General features: G+C 44.9%; 1 protein-coding gene across 1 annotated transcript in view; it reads left to right on the top strand.

The window, feature by feature from the left end:
• Positions 1–20,595, top strand: part of HK2 (hexokinase 2) — a 69,055-nt gene that overhangs the window by 27,160 nt on the left and 21,300 nt on the right. Inside the window, exons 3-5 of the mRNA XM_052647663.1 lie at positions 13,949–14,097; positions 19,307–19,426; positions 20,021–20,116. Coding sequence (XP_052503623.1) covers positions 13,949–14,097; positions 19,307–19,426; positions 20,021–20,116 — 365 coding nt within the window. The remainder of the gene's footprint in view (positions 1–13,948; positions 14,098–19,306; positions 19,427–20,020; positions 20,117–20,595) is intronic.

Here is a 20,595-nt window from a genome sequence, read left to right as displayed (position 1 = left end):
ATGTCTAAGAATGTTCATGGCAGTGCTGCTTGTAATAACAGTGTATTGGGGACCGTTTATAGACTGTGTGTGATGGGATACTATACAGCATATTACCAAAAAAAGTGTATAAATATGGATACATCTGAAAGAAAATGAATGAAAACAGCAGGACGTGTACCTCACAGTAGTTGAATGTAATTAAAAAAAAAAAAAATCCCTCCAAGCAATGCTATATGTTGCTCATGCACACATCCTAAAATTGTTAGGGTATAAACTGGAAAATGTGCATCGGATAAATGATAGGGTTGCTTCTGGAGAGAAAATTGAACTGGGGAGGGGAGCATGAGGGAATATAACTGAACGTGGTCAACATCAAGGCTTTGGGTTTTATGTTTTGTTAATCGGGGGCTGTGAGTTCTGGAAGGTGGTAGAGAGGACTGCTAACTCTTCAGTCAATAAAACTTGTCAAAATGAAGATTCTTCTTTGTAAAGTGCTGAGAGAAGAAACGAGGGAGAGCTGTGTGCAGGACCGCTGCCTTTCTCCGGATGTGTCACGCAGCCGGTGAGGCTTGGCTGGCGCACCTGCTTGCTGGTCAAGGCTGCAATCCAGACACTGTTGCTGCTGGTGGTGACGGTGCTTCTCTGCTGCAGAGGGCTAGAGGCCTTGCGCAAGTGGTGCCTGATCCAGGCTAGCCTTCTTCAGCACCTTGATCAGCCCTTTCCAGTGTTACTTTTCTAATCTGGGAAATTAAACCTCAGATCTAAAGCTGTGATCTAGAGGGACGTAGTCAGTGGCTCTCTAACTTTTCTGGACTATATACTCACAGCAAGAAACTCATGCATAGGAATGTTGATAGACAACTGAAACGAGTTTCAGGATTTAACGTTTATTCTTAAATATTACACAGATCTATTATCTTATCTACTTTAGAACTGTCTGTAGTCAGGACTTAACTAATCTTTTTTCAGCTTGCAGTGTGAAAGCCACTATCTTAAATGCTCCTCACCCAGTTTTGTCCTGGTCAGGCCTTTGTAAAATTGGCTATTTCTTGCCAGGGGTGAGAGGTGGTTTCAGGGCAGTATGTGGTAAGGGGCAAAGACTAGAATTCTAGGTTTAAAAGACTGTGAATTCAAGTTGTATGCTTTCGAGTAGTTCATTTATACCACAGTCCTCCATTTTCTCATTTGTAAAAAGAAGCATCAGAGGGTTGGCTCTCAGAATTAAGGGGGAGTCAGTCATGTAACTTTCTCAGTGTGTTGTAAACCCAGTCATATGTAGCTGCGACAGCAAGGTGCACACCCAGCACTGATTTTTGTTGCTCAGGGAGCAGGTGTGAGGGTTCATCCCCATCATTGGTGGTCCTGCATTTTGGAGCATGGACTGAGTTCCAGCTTTCATAAGTCAGGTCTCAGCTATGTCATGGTAATCAGAGGCCTGGTAAGAGAATGTGGGAGAGACTTCAGGAAGTGTCAGGCCGTTCATTTATGATGGAGGCCTCCATTACACACAAGAAAAAAGAACCTCTAAATTATTGTTTGAGTTCTCTGTGAGAAGGAAGGGAATGTCAACAGCCAGAACCCCGTGGCGGCTGACTCAAAAGTATCTGTGCTTCATAGGTTGTGTAGACCATGCAGTGCAAAGAAACATAGTTGGGACAGATAAAAATGAAATATTTATAAATGATCCAAGGATATCTTTGTTGTTTTAGTTGCTAAGTTGTGTCTGACTCTTTTGGAACCCTGTGGATTGTGGTCTGCCCCTGGTGACTCAGTAGCAAAGAATCTGTCTGCCAGTGCAGGAGATGAGGGTTTGATCCTTGGGTTGGGAAGATCTCTTGATGGAGGAAATGGCAACACACTCCAGTATTCTTGCCTGGGAAATCCCATGGACAGAGGAGCCTGTCACGCTGCAGTCCATGAGGTCACACAACTTAGCCACTAAACAATAGCAAAAATATCTTGCTTGGTGACTAAATTTGGTGTCAGCAGGATATATATATGAAAAATGCTCCTGATTTGTTTTTTTTTTTTTTTTTTCTAAGACAGTTTTAGGAAGTTGAAAGAACAATATAATGAACATCCATAGACAGACTACCTAGAGTCTACATTTATATTTTAACCAAATCTGTTTTATCACATTCCTCTATCCTTTTGTCTCTCAGTCTAGCTTGCTTCACTTGAGGCATTGCAAAGTGCATTGTAGAAATCAGTTCATTTCAACCCTAAAACCTCAGCGTGCTCATTATTAACTAGAGGTCAATGTTACTCTTTTATCTTTTGATGTAAAATTTCATACGAGATGCAAACCTTCAATATCATATGATGAACTGACAAATACATACACCTATTTAATACAACATTTGTCAGGATAGAAAACATTACCATCAGCCCAGAAGTTCCCTGGTGCACTTTCCCAGGCAGCTCCTGTCCCCAACCCCCAGAAGCAGTCCCTGTTTAAATCCACATGTATTACTAGTTTTTCTTGTTTTAGAACTTCCCTTATATACAATCATACAGTAGTTACTCTTTATACAAGGCTTCATTTACCCATCATAATGCAGCCTTTATCCATGTTGTGTATATCAGTAGTCCCTTTTTGGTTGCTGATTCTCTAGGGTGATTGGAATCCTATATGACATGAATTCTATGGACACCTAGGCTGTTTCCAGTTTTCCCCTAAGGTGATGAAAGCTACTATAAACATTATTGCACAAGCCTCTATGTGGAAATGTTTCCATTTTCTTCCTTTTCTTGAGTAAACAACTAAGAGTGGAATTTCTGGATCATAGGGTTTGGGATGTGTTTAATTCATAAGAAACTCCTGGACCAAAATGGTTTGAATTTTGGTTTCCAAAGTGGTTAAGCTCTTTTATACTCCCACCAAAGCTGTATGAGAGTTCCACTTGCCCCAATAATTATTGTCTGTAACTCCCCCTACCTTTTTTGCTATTGGCAGTGCAGAGTTGAATAGAGAAAGTGTTTATTTATTTGTATCTGCCAGGAATCTCACCATCTTGAGCTCACAGGAGGCAGCCCTAACCTAAGCTTGGCTGTGCATGTGACTGAGATAATAGCCCCAAATACAGCCCGATTGGGACCTACTACATGCCTCACAGGGATATGGTTTTCAGGAGCAGTTTCATCTTGAGAGGAAATGCAAGAATAATTGATATCATTTAATGATCACCCATGATGTCTGTTTATGTAAACAATCTATTTTATGCTCCATGTAAAGTCTACAAGAGAGATATTCCCAATTTAAAAATAAGACAGCTAAGGCTAAAAGAGATTGCCAGAGTCACCTGAGTCCAGTTAGTGACAGAATTGGACTTAAAGCACAGGTAGTCTTGACTCCAAGGCCACAGATTCATGTTTACGTTGGCTCAAGTTGCTGAACAGAGGTTTCTAAAGCATTTCAAATTATTAGCTTTTAAAATTGACCATAAACTTGGATTTGCTTTGTACCATTATAATCAGAAGCTCAAGTAGAACCCAACTAAAAATCTACAAATATTCCAGCATTCCAATTAATTATTTGTTAAATAATTTACATTTTTAGCAAGTTCTTTTTACCCCAGCATTCCAACTTAGAAACAAGCAATCTTTGTAGTGTGTCTTTATTGCCCTCCTTATCTTGGCGAGTTTGTTTAGATACAAGCATGTCTTAAGGCAGAGTAGATGAGATGGTTGGATAGCATCACTGACTCAATGGACATGAACTTGGGCAAACTCTGGGAGATAGAGGGGGCAGGGAGGCCTGGGCTGCTGCTCTCCATGGAGTTGCAGAGTCGAACATGACTTAGCAACCAAACAACAAGGCTCAGTAAGATGAAGGTTTTGCTGTATTGATCTTTTGATACTTCCCCACTTACCTGAATTGTGAATTGCTTATTTGAGTATATCTCTACCCTCTGAAAAATTGAAAGTGTTAGTTGTTCAGTTGTTTCTGAATCTTTGCAAACCCATAGATTGTAGCCTGCCAGATTCCTCTGTCCATAGAATCCTTCTCCAGGGGATCTTCCCAACCGAAGGATCAAACCTGGGTCTCCCGCATTGCAGGCAGATTCTTTACCATCTGAGCCACTAGGGAAGCTTCAAGAATACTGGAGTGTGTAGCCATTCCCTTTTCCATGGGGTCTTCCTGATCCAGGGGTCAAACTCATGGCAGGCCAATTCTTTACTGTCTAAGCCATCCTCTAGCTAGACTTAATTCCCTCCAGAGCAGGGAATGATGATGACGATGATGAAGAAACTAGGCTTAGATTAGGCAACTAACCTAAGTTGCATGGTGAGCAGATTGAAGCATTGGGATTTGAACCAGCCAGCTGTGTTTCAAAGCCTGGGCCATTAGGCGTATCGCTAGTGCTGCATTTGCGCTTATCTGCCCCCAACATTGCTAGCACAATGCATTCATTCTTGTGTTAGTAACTTAGGCCTAGCTATTCAGTTCATTTAATAGAGTCCCCACTGAGTCTGGTCCTCTATGGGGCAGCAGTGTGCTGAACTACCTTGTGTCCCATCTTTGAAGAGTGAAAATTATCCTGGGGACATAAGGCTTAAACAGATGAAATGATTACTCAATGATATGGGGTTATATAATGCAAGCACATGATGTGATAAAGAGAGACTAGACGTGATAGGGTGCATGGAAGCTGGCATGGAACCCTGTAAGGAGCTCTTATCTTGGTTACTCAGCATTGTATCAACAGCTGTGTAGTGAAGACATAGATCGATAGCTTTCATACATGCAGCTTAATAAGTGGATTTATATGGTACCTACAATATAAAATGAAGATTGTATTCATTAGCCTCCATATAGTCATATAATCATATAACTAGAGTTTGTTAAACATTTACATGTGCCAGGCATTATGCCAAACACCTTACGCCGTCATTGCATTGATCCTTGACCAAAAACTATATGTGTCTGTGTGTCTTTGTCCCTGTGTCCTAGGGAGAGATGGGGAGGTCCTGGCTAGATAGGATATTATTACTATCCCTTTTTAACAGATGGTGAAATCCCAATGTCAGATTTCTAATAATTTGCTGAATTATATGGCTAATAATATGGCTAAATGTTAAAATGGGATTTGAACCCAGGTTGGCCTGCCTGAAAACCTTTACACACTCAATGCCTACACAGTATTGTAGCAATCATATTTTAATCCTTTGAAGAGTGGTTTCATATCTGTGTGGAACTATTATAACAGCTCTGACTTCCTTAAGAAACATTTCCTGAGTATAAAAGTACCGGAGCGGTGCTTCCTGATGGTGTTTTGGGAGTTCTGGGGGGACACTTATAAGGTGTTATGTGCTCCAGGCCCCTTTAATTGGAGCAGGTTTATGTTTCTCTATTTGTACATTTTTGCATTCAGCATCCTGTTGGTGTGCTATAATGGAGTATCTGAAATCTTGGAACTTAAAAAGAGACTGCCAGATGTGGTAATGACTGTGGTGTTTCCAGGTATGTAGGAAATCCGTGCCTAGAAACATTTGTCTGTGCCTTGAAACGTTTGTCTGGCAAAGTTAGTTTTGCTGGCTTACATATCAAAGACCTGGAAATTGAGTTGTCATCTCAATTGGAGTCCATGCCATACATTCTCAGAGTAGACCGTCATGGCACCATGCCACCTTCTAGGATCCTCAGAGCTCTAGGAACGCTGCATTGAAGCTACTTATTTAAAGAAGGCTTCTGGAGCTTGTGGTTCTGAAGAAGTCCATTTAGTCATCTGAGGAAGCCCCAGGGTCGGGAGGTGGGCCCAGTTTTCAGCCTTCACAAGGCAGGGCATTGCCACTTTTGAACACAGTTGCCTTGGACAAAAAGGTACTGCTACTTAAAAATTCAGAACAAAACCAGACCTGTTCTATTTGCAAGCCACCCTTTATGCACTGGTTGGCAAACTGCTCTGAGCACCCTATGGGAGGGGCAGGTGGTGACCTATTTTAATTAGTGGCAAGTACCTAGTGATTGAAAATAAACTGTTGGGAAATTCAACTGGCTCTCACCCCTCACAAATTACGTGGACATTGGGAGTGGGTGACTTGAACAATGCCGAAGATATGGCCTGCTCAAACACATTACTGATGTCCCATCAGCCAAGATGATGGTGAGTATCACATTCAGGCCGTTAGTTACTCAGATGCCGTTTTAGTCCTCTTCAGCCTTTCCCTAGGATGGGTGAGTTCCCAGGAGAAATTGAAATCCCTTTATCTTGCTGACCTTATGTGTTTGATAAGAACCTCACTGAAAGTGGGGCTTCCCTGGTGGCTCAGATGGTAAAGAATCCATCTGCAGTGCAGGAGACCTGGGTTTGATCCCTGAGTCAGGAAGAGCCCCTGCAGAAGGAAATGGTAACCCACTCCAATATTCTTGTCTAGGAAATCCAATGGACAGAAGAGCCTAGTGGGCCACAGTCCGTGAGGTTACGAAGAGTTGGACATGACTGAGTGACTAACACTCACTGAAAGTGGGCACAGTGGTAATCCAGGATGGGGAATGAATCAGCAAACAAACTCTGCCAGAGGGAACAACTTGAATCTTAGACCACTGGGCAGTTTGATGGAGGGTGGCAGGACCTGACATGCTATTGCTAGCTCCTTTTTTTTTTGATTGATTGATTTGTCCACATCAGGTCTCAATTGCGTCATGCAGGACCGTTCGCCGTGGTGCATGGACTCACTAGCTGTGGCCCTTGGGCTTCAGTAATTGTGGCGTGCCGGCTCCCCAGCTGCGGTGCTTGGGCTCTGGAGTGCACAGGCTTGGTTGCCCCATGGCATGTGGGATCTTAGTTCCCTGACTAGGGATCGAACCTGCATGCCTTGCATTGCAGGACAGACTCAACCACTGGACCAGGGCTCAGGAGCAGGGAAGCCTGGCCTGTTCCTCTTCACTGTGAGTTACTTTCTTCTGATAGGGGGTTGTTACCCCTTCTTTTGTCTGTTTTCGGAGCAGCATGTTCTTAATTAGGAGCTTCTTCATCAGAGAGGGCGTGGGGAGTGTCCAGTAAGTTGGGAACAGGGGTTTGGTATAATTGTATGAGACAGCACCAATTTGCGGCTAGCGAAAACACCTGCCTCAGAAAGCTTTAGTAGGTCCGGGTTCCTGTAAGGACAGGGGTGTGTCACCTCTCGCCAGTGGACGTCTGTCTGCCACCTCCCACTCAGTTTTGAGATCATTAGGCCCAGAGGGATGGGCCAAGTTACTGATAGAGATAAGGGTGTTTTTGCTTTCTTTTTCAACACTTTATGGCCTTTTGCTTCCTTCCTGGACTCTGCATCAGGTAATCCTCAGCTTCAAGGAAGTAACGCCATGAGAAATATGGGTGAGGTGCGTAGGAACCGGTGTGGGTGTTGGGGTCAGATGAACTTGGGGTCAGATCCAGCAGGCCTTTACCCCTGAATGATCTTAACCAAGTGACTCAACTTCTGAGCCACACTCTCACTTCCTTTGCCACCCAGGCCAGCTTAGAGCCCGTGGCAACCTCTGCTTTTGGCATTGATAATGAAGAATTGCACCCTCCCACCCCTGCCCACCACCTGCTTTTTTGGCCGTGCCAGGAAGCTGGTGGGATCTTAGTTCTCCAACCAGGGATTGAACCCAGGCCCTCAGCAGCAAAAACTCAGAGCCCTAACTACTGGACCGCCAGGGGAGCCCCAGTAGTGAATAATTCCTTATTTGAGGATTTATAATTTTCTCATGAGCAGCCTCCTTGCTCACTACAACAGAAAACTCTGCTGGAAAACTAGACCTGAATTTAAATGTTGGTTTTAGTTTTTCTTGACTTGAGCCTTGGTTTTCTTATCTGGAAATGGGGGTCATTGGTGATTAATGAGATTATGTTTATAAACATCATTTAACAAATTTCTCTTCTATTAAAAATATCGACATGTTGGGCCTTAAATTAACTGAATCTCCTCCACACCTGCCTCTGTCTTTTCATTGTTTTATTACCACAATAATTCAGATGCAAGTAGGGAAGTCCAAGCTGTGTCCCAGAGACCAGAGGTGAAGGCAAGGTTCTGGGCTTCAGTTTTTCAAAAAAGTCACAAAAGAAAGTATAAGATGAATTTGATCTTTCAAATAAACCTATAGTAGAACCTTGCTTCTTTGATTTTTTTGTAGTGGTGGTGACACCATTTAGAAGTAACTGGAGAGGGAGACTTATAAAGGAGAGTGAATGCAAACATCCAACTGGAAAAAAATTGCAGATATACAACCAATGAAACTATTCTTTTTAATATACAAAGAGCTCTTTTAAGTTATTAATAAAATAAAGAATATATATGTATAAAAGGCAGGACATGTGAGTAGAAAATTCACAGAAGAAAGAATTTACACTGCCAGTCAGTAATTCAAAATGTCCAACCTAACTTGGAGAAGGAAATGGCAACCCACTCAGTATTCTTGCCTGGAGAATCCCAGGGACGGTGGAGCTGGTGGGCTGCTGTCTGTGGGGTCGCGCAGAGTCAGACACGACCGAAGCGACTTAGCAACAACAACCTACACAAAGGAAAGAAGTGAATAATTGTACATGACATAGACATTGGTGACAGTGAAACCCATTTGTTGGTTTATCTGGAAAGAGTTTTTAGGAAGATAATTTGGTGATATCTTTGGTTTTCCTGGTGGCTCAGATGGTAAAAAATCTGCCTGCAATTCAGGAGACCCAGGTTCGATCCCTGGGTTGGGAAGATCCTCTGGAGAAGGAAATGGCTACCCATGCTATTATTCTAGCCTGGGAAATCCCATGGACAGAAGAGCCTGATGGGCTACTGTCCATGGGGTTGCAAAGAGTGGGACACGACTGAGTGACTAACACACTTAGTAGTTAAAAACATAAATCCTTAGAACCAGCAATTCAAATCCTTTTCATAGAATGTGTCAGCTAACAGTCTTCTCTGTTTTTTTTTTTTAATAATTTTATTTATTTCTTTACTTTTGACTGTGCTGAGTCTTTGTTGCTGTGAGAGCTTTTCTCTAGTTGTGGCGAGCGGGGGCTACTCTCTAGTTGGGGTGTGGGGGCTCCTCTTGTTGCGGAGCCCGGTCTCTAATGCATGCAGGCTTCGGTAGTGGCAACACGTGGGCTTGGTAGCTGCGGATCCCAGGCTTGAGAGCACAGGCTCCGCCGTTGTGGCGCAGGGACGTGCTCCATGGCACGTGGGATCTTCCCGGACCAGGGATCCAACCTGTGTCTGCTGCATTGGTGGTCAGACTCTTTACCACTGAGCCACCATGGAAACCCTGTTGTTGTTTTTTTTGCTGTTGTTGTTTGTCGTTTTTAGTATTTATGTATTTATTTGGCTGTGCCGATTCTTACCGCGGCACATAGGATCTTTCAGCTGTGGCATGTGGGATCTTTAGTTTCAACATGTGGGATCTAGTTCCTTGACTGAGAATGGAACCTGGGCCCCCTGCATTGGGAGTATGAAGTCTTAGCCACTGGACCACCAGGGAAGTCCCTAGTCTTCCCTGTTTTTATAGTATAAATATATCTAAGGACACTCAGGGCTTCCCAGGTGACTCAGTGAGTAAATAATCCACCTGCAATGCAGAAGTCATAAGAGATGTGGATTCAGTCTTTGGGAAGATCCCCTGGAGGAGGGCTTGGCAATCCACACCAGAATTCTTGCCTGGAAAATCCCATGGACAGAGAAGCGTGGTGGGCTCCAGTCCACAGGGTCCCAAAGAGTCAGACATGACTGAAATGACTGAGCCCACGCTCAAGAAACATTAATAATGGTTGCTTTGGGGATGTGCAGAAGAAAAGAGATATCTGCTTTTCATTTTTTCCCACGTTTGTACTGTTTGAACATTTTAAAAATCAGATGTTAAAATTGTTTTCTAGACATAACAACTTGCTTAACAATAAAGTAAATCTTTTTACCTCTGGTCTTAGGATCTTAAATATTTGGTTTAACAAATGAACCGTCAATAAGCAAATGAAATATGAGATGTTTTCTTAATCCATTGCCTCATACACCAAATATAATCATTCAACAGAATAATCTTGCTGGGCCTCACTGGGTCCTACGCCCTGTGACTGTGTACTGAAGAAACCAGCTAGGCTGTAGTGGCCTTGTTCTCCGCTTTGCAGTTTTGCTGTTTGACGACGTCGCCCTGCTCACTTCAGCCTCTGGCCCACCATCTCCTTGAGACCTAACACCATGCCTTCAATTAAGCTGGAGAGTTCTGATGGAGAGATATTTGAAGTTGATGTTGAAATTGCACAACAGTCTGTGACCATCAAGACTATGTTGGAAGATTTGGGAATGGATGATGGAGATGATGGTCCAGTCCCCTTGCCAAATGTTAATGCAGCAATATTAAAAAAGGTCATTCAGCGGTGCACCCACCACAAGGATGATCCTCTTCCTCCTGAGGATGATGAGAACAAAGAAAAATGAACAGATGATATACCTGTTTGGGATCAAGAATTCCTGAAAGTTGACCAAGGGACACTCTTTGAGCTTATATTGGCAGCAAACTACTCAGACATCAAAGGTTTGCTTGATGTTACCTGCAAGACTGTTGCTAATATGATCAAGGGCAAAACTCCTGAGCAGATTTGAAAGACATTCAATATCAAAAATGATTTTACTGAAGAAGAGGAAGCCCAGGTACGCAAAGAGAGCCAGTGGTGTGAGGAGAAGTGGAATTTCGTGTCTAACGCTGTAACGCTGTAAGGATTATTCCAAATACTAGTTGCACTGCTTGGTTTATAATTGTTAATATTAGAAAAACAGTCAGCAAATGCAGCAGCAAGTCAACTGTATTAGCAGAATGTTGTCCTCATTGCATGTGCAGTTTCAGTACAGTTCCCAAACTTAAGGCCCAGTTTCTTCTAGTAGGATTGAAAGTTTCTTTTCTTTGCTCTGAATAAAATTGAACTGTGGGTTCCCTATAGAAAGTGGCATTTTGGGCTTTCCCTTTTTGTAAAGCAATTTCTGCCTAGTTTATTGTCCAGTTAATTTTAGTTCAGTGACTTTTAAAGTTGGCATTGTAAATAAAGCAGCTTGCAAAAAACCTTCAAAAAAAAAAAAAAGAAAAAGAAACCATCTATAGGTTTCTCCTGTAGGTTCTTCTGCTCCAGAGCCTTGCTTCTGCCCAGCCAGTCTGACTGTCTCAGACCCGCAGATACCGTCCGCTTTCATACCACATCACATACCCTCTGCTCTGGACTTCTAGGATGTCCTGGAAGGCAAACAGTGGTGGTAGGACTTGGGCCCGGAATAGGATCGGAGTAGGCAAGAATTAGAGGGGCTGAGAACTAGGAGAGAGGAGCTACATAATCGAAGAAGCAATGACAGTGACAGCAGTAACTGCCGATCAACGGCTCACTGTGGACCTGTATATTCCGTTATAATGTGTTCTGTATTTTGTGTAAGCTCATGAGCCCTGGGAGAGTCAGCATTATGAGCCCCATTCTGCAGGCGAGGTGACATGCTCAGAGAGTCCATACAGGTACTGATGCAGCGAGCTGGAATTCAAAACAAAGCCTGCTGCTGCTCAGTGTAAGCAGCTCATGCATAGTGGGGAGGTGGGCACTAGGGAAGGGGTCCATTCACTGTTTCAAGGGGTCACCTTACAATTTAGCTCCAGGCGTCATGATGCTGGGCCTGTCTCAGAGTTATTGGACTCTGGAAGGACTGAAGTCTTCGGCTGTGTTAGTTGTGATTATGCGTGTTTGTGGAGGGGCATCAGGCAGGAGAGATGAAGAGGAATGTCTGATCTGGTGGAGTCTGAAAAGAATGACATTCCTTCTTGGGAATGAATTTATCAGCAGTACTTTATTATTTGTGATTTCCCTACAGTCCATCAGCAAATACTGCAAAACCACCATTCCTGATGGAGCTGTCCCCTCCAGTGAATCCAGCTGGGCTAGCCTTGAATCGTGACCAACCAGGGGCAGCCTCGGCCGCCTCAATCCCCCACGGTCGCCGATTCAGCAGATTCATGTATCCTGGGCTGCAGAATGCTGAGGCAGGCGATTCATCTTTGATTTTCCTTTTCATCCCCCATGAGAGCCTCACATAGTTCTCCCTGCAAACTGGCTGACGTCCCACTACCAGGGGAGGCTCAGAACTGGTATGCCTGGAAAAGTCAGCCACAGCCCAAGGGGAGCAGTCTCTCTAGATGGGGTTGAGGTTGCCCTAGTTATCTAGCAACGGTGGCTGAAGGGCTGGGGGACCGCAAGATGCCTTGGAAAGGAAAGAAAATTAGTACTCCCTGAGGAGGCGTGCTGAAGTCACTGGCAAAGATTCTGGTGGCTTTTCTTAGACAAATTTCTTCAGTCTTGCCTCAGGATGTTGCTTTTACTTTTTTTCATTCTGAGAGGCAGCCCTGATGCTGGGCCTGGGGGACTCAAGTGTGAGTGTCAGGCTGTGTTTGCCAAGAGCCTGCATGGAAGGTTTCTAGTCTTTATTGAGTGTGTTCTGAGTTCTTGGTATTGTGCTGGCTACTTGAGGCATGTTACTTGGTTTTCCCCTCACCTTACCACATCAGGTAGGAAGCTCCTGCTCTGGAGATGAGGCAGCTGAAGCTCAGAGGCTCAGGGATCTGCCATGTCCCCAGAGTGGCTGGAGTTCTGGTGTGGGTAATGTGGGCGCCAGAGCCAGTCTCCACATGTATTGTTACCAGCAGACGAGGGTTGTGTGGAGGTAAGGCCCATGTAATCTCGGGGACATGATGTCCATTTCAGGCGGCCCCTCTGGATGGGAGGGGCTGTGTTGGTGAGTGCCCTCAAGGAGCTGGGCAGAGGTCGGCTTTCCTCAGGACCAAACACTCCTTGCTGCTGAGAGCATGTGGGTCAGAATAAACCCTTGTTTCTCTTAGTCAGGGTGCTTCCCGGACCCTCTGATCCATTCTCCCTTACTTCAGTGGCAAGTCTCCCATCAGGAGAGGGGCTGAGTATTGATGAACATGCCAATAAGTGAATCCCCATCCCGGAAATAACCATGTATCCTTTCAGAAGGCATGTGGCGGGGCACTGGCAGACTGCTGGAGCAGGCCTGGTTGAGGAGACTGCTCGGGGGACAAGTCCACCTTGTCCCGGTCCTGGCCTGCCCTCTGAGCCCCAGCCCCGGCTCGGGCCTCCATGCCTCTTCAGCACTTCCATTCTGCACCGCACAATGGTGTATGTCCCCACAGCCCCTCTTATCATCTGGAATCCGGATGTTTCCTGTTCTGCTCTGCTAATTTCCTGGAGGGACTGGACTGTGCCTTCCCGTGACACCTGGAGCTCTTGACCCACTTGTGTCTGTGGATTCTCCCTCTCTCCCCTCTTGCCCCCACCCTGTGGCTTGTCTGAGTGGCCGGACTCTTGTCTCATATACTCTTAGGTCAGCATTCTCTCACACTTGAGTAAGCCTGGGATATTTTTTGGCAGGGGGCACCTGCTAGACTTAATTACGAGGCCTCTTAACTTATAGTTGGCTGGATCCCGTTCCACTCCCTCGTGTGACTCTCATTCCTGCCGAGGGATTTTGCCGTCACTGTGTACAAACATTAAAGACTACATTTTGTTCAAAGATCACAATTTGGCAAAAGGCCCAGGGGGGACACAAGCTTGTAGCAGTGTATTGGGTGTCCTGGGGGCATGAAGAAGAAAACCAAGGCCTGGTCTCTTGATGTAGGGCTTGATGGGCCCTGTGAGCTCAGTGGGGACTTGGGTGAAAGCCCTTGGGAAATAGTCAGCTTTTGTGAGGGAGTGGGCACCCCATCATTGGATAGGAAACTGATTCTTCATGTGTATCCTAAAAGTAATATACAAGTGCTTAGCATTAAGAAAAAGAATAAGGCAGTACGTAAAAGTGTGTAGAAAAAAGTAAGACCCACTTTTTTCACCCACATCTCATCATCCAGAGATGACCAGTGTTTATGGCAGGATTCTTGGGTTTTAAGTTCTGAGCTCTGTGAAACAGTTGCGCCTTGTCCTTCCTGAACTAATAGTGGCCCTTCTCTCTGCAGAACATGGGGAGTTCCTGGCTCTGGACCTTGGAGGGACCAACTTCCGTGTGCTTTGGGTAAGAGTAACAGACAATGGACTCCAGAAGGTTGAGATGGAGAACCAGATCTATGCCATCCCCGAGGACATCATGCGAGGCAGTGGCACCCAGGTATGACACCCACTGGGGCTCTGGGCCCTACAGGAGCAGATAATGCTCCTTCTCTGTGGTCTTGGAGGGAGGAGACCTTGGCTCCCCTCTTTGCCGGGTGATGCCCCTCAACGCCTGGAGGCTAGGTGGGGGCCTCCATCAGGAGAGGTACATGTGGCCAGAGAGCATATGCACGAGACCCCAGGGTCTGGATGCACTTTAGTGGGAGGGATTTTGACTTTCTGTCTCATCTGAGCTCTGCTTGCATGCACTGGTGATTGAGGAGTCTGATGTCAGGAGGCTGGGCCAGTACACCCGGATACCTGTGGTTAGTGGTGTCATTGAATAGCAAGTAGGAGAATACATAATTGTGGCTTGACGCTGCCACCTGTCACGGTGATTGTTCTGACTTGCCGTTGTTAGCATAGCAAAACATGAAATGGAACATGCTTCTTAACCTTTTCGGTTATTTGCTTTCCCTCTTTTTGGCATTCTAAAACAGAAGAGGTTTTACACACAGGGATGGGAGCCTGTTGGAAAAAAATCCAGCTTTGGGCTGTCTCTTCTACCTGGCGCTGCAGTGGGCTCTGTGTACTTCCACACTGGCCCCAAATCATGCTAAGTCATCCCCACATCTCTGTGACCCCAAGTCATGTTTTGTACTCGGCACACATAATAGAAAGAGCGGATGGAGAAGAAATGTGAAATCTGAGTAAGAGTCGTCTCAGTAATAGCTAGAAGAGAACAAGCAAGGATGGACTTGCCATCACGATAGTGTCCAAACATGTGTTACTGTGTACTCGGTCACGGATCCTTGCTGGGAATCAAAGTCCTGGTCTACCCTTTCAGTTCTTCAGATCCGACTGGGCCACCAAGACACACACATCGGCCCACCGGAAGTAACACACGTTTGTGTGGATTTCCTCCTTTTATCCTCACACTAGCCCTAAGGCTCGGTGCTTCTATCCTGTCCACTTTTAGATGTGGAACTGGGCTTTGAAGGATTAAGCCCAGTTGCCATTTCAAGGGAGGGAGGGGCCAGAGGCAAGGGACAAAGCCAGATCCAAACGACCAGAGCCTGTGTTTGTCCGGCCCTAGGAGGCTCCATCCGCTTTTCAGACCCCGTGATGTGGTCTGTGGGAATGGTGCTTCCTGGAATTAGGCAGTATGGTGGTCTAGGGTCTCTACTATCTGCCGCTGCTTCCAGAGTAGAAAGCACTCCCCAAAGGGGCTAGTGCTGACTCTTGGGGCTCTCCCTCTCAACAGTTCCCTCAGTAGAGCCTTCCTACAGAGGGCACTCATTGCCACCACAGCAGAAGTATCTGGTTGGTTGGTGGGTGATGGCCACAGGTTCAGCCATTGTTCTCTGTTTTTCGGTATCCAAGGACAATGGTATCCCCTTTCACCTGCTCTGCACAAGCTTCCTTGGGATGTTCTTTCTGTTCCTACTCTAGCTGCTCTCAGTTCATGGAGAGGAATCACCAAAGACATTCCTGGATACTCGCACAGCTATAGGGATCACTCTTGAGTGCTGGCTATTCCTGCTGTGTTTATTGTACCTAATATGTACTCAACAAAAGTGTGAACGGAGGAGGTGATATCTAAGTAAGGGGCCCATCTTGCATGGTCATCTCTTGAACATTAGAGTTTGGAAGAGGTAGAAACTTCTCCCTTCTAATGCACTGTTCTTCCCACCACAGCAGACCACCTCCTGGGAAGGGAATTTCGGACAATGAGCAGGACATGTAGGGGAGAGAGTTTTAGACCCTTTGTGTGTCCTTGGGGACGGCCCTGAGGGAAAACCTGCTTTCCTTGTTTTAATGCTGGGGTTGGGCAAGGGAGTCTCTGGGACTGTAGGATTTGAGCTCCACTGAGGTGGTCACCTGGCTCCAAAATACAGAAACAAAATGTGTTAGTCCAAAGAATCTATGAAACCCATCTGAAAGAAATTATGACTCAATTGCAATATAAATGCTTCCAGTAGATTTTTAAAAATTCTGTATAAAAATGAAACAATGAAAACTAGAAAATACAGGTGCTCATTCATCGCAAGGAAGGGAAAGAATGCTATCATCGTAAAAACTGCAGAAAACTGGGATGACCCAGTGGGATGGGATGGGGAGGGAGGTGGGAGGGGAGTTCACGATGGGGAACACATGTACACCTGTGGCGGATTCATGTCAATGTATGGTAAAACCAGTACAATATTGTAAAGTAATCAGCCTGCAATTAAATAAATTTATATTAAAAAAAACTGCAGAAAACACTTGGTAAAAAGATTGGAAGGAAAGTCATAGTGGCTATTTTGGTGGTAGAATTATTAGTGCTTTTCCCCCCCCTCTCTTTTCCTTTTCTTTTTTTCTTTTTAAGATATTATCTATCAACCTTTAATTATAGGAAAACAATGGATTTAAAGAATAAAATTTAGTTAAAACCATGACCAAATCACCATACTCAAAACTTGCAAAGTTTTTGGAGATCTGTGAACCCGGATAGTATGAGTCCTGGACAAAGTCTGTCTCATGGCCCATGAACTTCCACTTGGGAACAGTGAATTTCAAATTATAATAGCAGCCAGTTTAGATTTTTTAGTGTTTCCTGTGAGAAGGGGAGTGAGCAGATTCTCAGACCAATAATGGAAAGAAAGCCTTTCTCCCTTCATAAAATAATGCCCTTTGAGCCTTTTTATGGCAGAAAAGTGTTAGCGCTTTCTCCCAGTATCTTATCCTTAGATCATCAGCTAACAGAAAAGGAGATAGTCTTCCTTCAAAGGAAGCAGATGGTCTCCTCCTCCCCTCTTTTAAAGAGCTGCAGGCTCTAACCCAACACTGTCCAATAGAACTTTGCATGTGGTAGAACTGTTCAGTACCTGCCCTGTACTGTGAGGCAGCCGCTAGCTACTTGCAGGATTGAGCACTTGAAAATGACCAGTGCTCTTGCCTGGAAAATCCCCTGGACAGAGGAGCCTGGTGGGCTGCAGTCCACGGGGTCGCTAAGAGTCGGACACGACTGAGCAACTTCACTTTCACTTTTCCCTTTCATGCATTGCAGAAGGAAATGGCAACCCACTCCAGTGTTCTTGCCTGGAGAATCCCAGGGACGGGGGAGCCTGGTGGGCTGCCATCTGTGGGGTTGCACAGAGTTGGACACGACTGAAGCGATTTAGCAGCAGCAGCAGCAGCAGCAGTGTGATTGAGGAAGTGACTTTTTAAAAATTCTAATTAATTGAAATAGCTACAGATGGCTAGTGGCTACTGTATTGGGTAACACATTATCTAATGCCTCTTCACTTCCTCTTTCTAGTTTTTCCTGCCTACCCCTGTTGGTAGTGCAATTGGAAACAGCAATGATCAGGGCTGGGAGAGGGGAAACCATTTCTCTTTCTTCAAACCCTCCCCCTATCTCTGATGATTGGCCTTATCTCTTTGCACAGCTTCTGTAACTTCCTTTTTTTGGGTCAAACTATTGTACTAAAGATAATTTTGATTATAGTACCAGGAAGAAGGTACTGGGAATTTGTTTAACCCTATTGTAAATTGTGTCACTGATCAGCTTGCCAACAGAACAGAACTTGCTGAATATCTATCCAGAAACCCTATTTCCACATTAAAATCCTTGATCTCTGCTCAAGGGAGTTGGCACTTAGGCACTGGGGATCCTCTTAGTGAGAGAGCCCTGTCATTACCCAGCACGTACTCTTGAGAAAGTCTTGGCTTGGAAATTGAGTGTTTCAGCGTTACCTGAGGTTAATTTTACACATGCTCAGACAGAGACAGGATCCACTGGGAAGTTCAGTTACAGCCAGTCCCCTTCTAGAAGGGGCTGGCCTTGTCTTCCTAGATTCTCCCACTGACTGAGCATACCCCAGACATCTGGGCGGCCAGTGCCACCTCCTCACCTGTCATCCCAAGCCTCTCAGTCCCTTTGTAAATGCAAATACTTTTGGTGGTTTAGTGCAGTGGTTCTCAAACCACTGCTTTAGCATTACTTCGAAGGCTCTACAACCACCTTGTGATTCAGGAGGCTTAAATCTGGACTTGATGATCATGCTGTGGGCTACACTTCCGGAGTCCCTGGACTAGCGGACGCTTCCTTGCTTCTGCCTGGAAAAGAAAAGAAACATTGTTTCCTTTTACTTCAGTTGGCTTTTAGATTTTGCCATCTGGTCAACCTGGCTCTTGGAATCTGCTCAGTCTTTTGGACTCTCGCTTACTTTTGGCACCAGATCGTTCCTAGCCTCAGCCTCTGTGTCAAAGGGGTCACCCATTTCTCTTTGAGGATTTTGAATGGGGAAAAAGGAAGCCAAGGGGCTATGGGCTTTGGGACAAATTGAAAGTGGATAATTTCTTAGGCTTACAAGTTTTCTTAGGAGCTTTGGATCCTGCTTACAATAGTTATATTGTAAGGCTGCCACAAACCCTGTTTCTTTTTCAGTGATCTTTGTGAACTCACTTAGGTTCTCATATTGAAGTTAGAAAACAAAGATAACTTCTTGGAATTGCCCCCAGAAGACTGGTTTTCTAGAATGGAGGAAAGATCTAAAAGTTACTTTTGTTAAGTTCATTTATAGAATGCCGACAGAGAATGTCCCATCCCCTCCCCCAGTCACCAGAGACCGGGTTGCTAAAATACTTGTTGGCAGTCAGATGGGTTGCCATTTCTGGTAAGATAATCAGCTGTGCATCCTTATCAAGGGAGGTTCTGACAGAGCCACTAAAGGGTACTCTGTTGCTAGGGCTTGCAATGACTTTCTGATTAGCTTTGACTGCGATTTTTCCCTGCCTAATGTGGTTATATTGATAACCCCATTGTGGTTTGGATAAATGGTCTAAGTGGAAGACAGAATTTAATAATCACTGCTGCTGCTGCTGCGGCTAAGTCACTTCAGTCGTGTCCGACTCTGCAACCCCATAGATGGCAGCCCACCAGGCTCCCCCGTCCCTGGGATTCTCCAGGCATTGCCATTTCCTTCTCTAGTGCATGAAAGTGAAAGGTGAAAGTGAAGTCGCTCAGTCGTGTCTGACTCTTCTAACTAGTGTTAGGTCCTTATATGTGTTGACTTATTTAATCCTTTTGGTAACTTGTGAGCAGGTCCAGTTATCACCCCTATTTTATAGATGAACAAACTAAAACTTCAGAAGGGATACATATCTTGCATGTACTCAGCCAAGCTCTTAATCTCTATGCCTTTCTGCCTCCCTGCTCATCTTCCTGTGTTGTGTGCCCTCAGCTGTTTGATCACATTGCTGAATGCCTGGCCAACTTCATGGATAAGCTACAAATCAAAGATAAGAAGCTCCCTTTGGGTTTTACCTTCTCCTTCCCCTGCCTCCAAACAAAACTAGACGAGGTAAGATGAATCCTTCAGACATTTTTGTTGCTTCATTCTTTGGACTGGGAGGACTGGAAAGAACTCTGAGCCACTTGCTACTATGGTGATGGAGCTTGCTCTGATGGATTGCATGGGCAATGTTTGAGTATTGGGAGAACTGTCCTTCTAGGAGAGTGTGTGTAGGTGTATGTGAGAGGGATGGTAAAGAGGTATTGGAGAAGTGGGGAGTCTTAATCACTGTCCCCTCAGATGACTAAATGCAGGCCGACATACATTGCTCATTATCCTTATCCCTCTTAGGGAAACGGGAGTGAGAAATTAGTCAGGGGCTCCTTTGTTCTAAAGTGTCATAATAAACATCCTTGAAAGTTTGCAATGTTAGGATACAAGAGTCTTATTCTGGCAGTTCTACAGCCTGCTTCTTGGGGATAGTAAATCATGCATTTAACCTCCTTACTTGGTCTCTAACATAGTTTCTCCTTCGTAGGCTAATAGGAAGACCTGTATAAATTCAGTGATGACTTTAGTTTAGCCCCATGGCAGAGGTCTCCTAATGATGAGGAGTACGGACTGAGTTCTATGGGAAATCAATATTTCTTGGTCCTTTTCCAGAGTTTCCTGGTCTCATGGACCAAGGGGTTCAAGTCCAGTGGTGTGGAAGGGAAAGATGTGGTTACTCTGATCCGGAAGGCCATCCAGAGGAGAGGGGTGAGTAGGGGCAGCAGGACGAGATCTCGGGGCTTGGGGTCTGGAGGCCCTTTGCATTCTTTTGAGTCCACTCGGAAGTCTTGCCTTGTCTGTCCTCAAACTGGCATGAGCATTTTTTGTGGTTCTTAAGGAGAGGTTTTCTTTTCTTCTCTGTTATGTCACCCCAAAATCTTCAGGGTTTTTTTTCTCAATTTTATTGAGAGTTAGCTCCCAATAAAGTGTAAGTTTAAGGTATGCTGCACAATGGCACGTCTATATATTGAGTGACAGCACACCAGTGATCTGATTTATGATCAGATGCCTTTGGGGTCTTTAGATTAGCATGATGGACAACTAATCTTAGCCTTGGTGAAAGCAAAACCCTCATTTTCAAGTGAGAAGTTTGGGACTTATGTTGGCATCAGGGTGGAATAGGGCAGAGAAAGGACATGATAAAGGTCTAGTCACAGAAGGGCAAGACCTACTGGGAGGGAGGGAGA

This window comes from Budorcas taxicolor, chromosome 11 (assembly GCF_023091745.1).
Source record: "Budorcas taxicolor isolate Tak-1 chromosome 11, Takin1.1, whole genome shotgun sequence".
NCBI classification, from domain to species: Eukaryota; Metazoa; Chordata; class Mammalia; order Artiodactyla; family Bovidae; genus Budorcas; species Budorcas taxicolor.
This window is presented reverse-complemented; position numbering and strand designations above follow the sequence as displayed.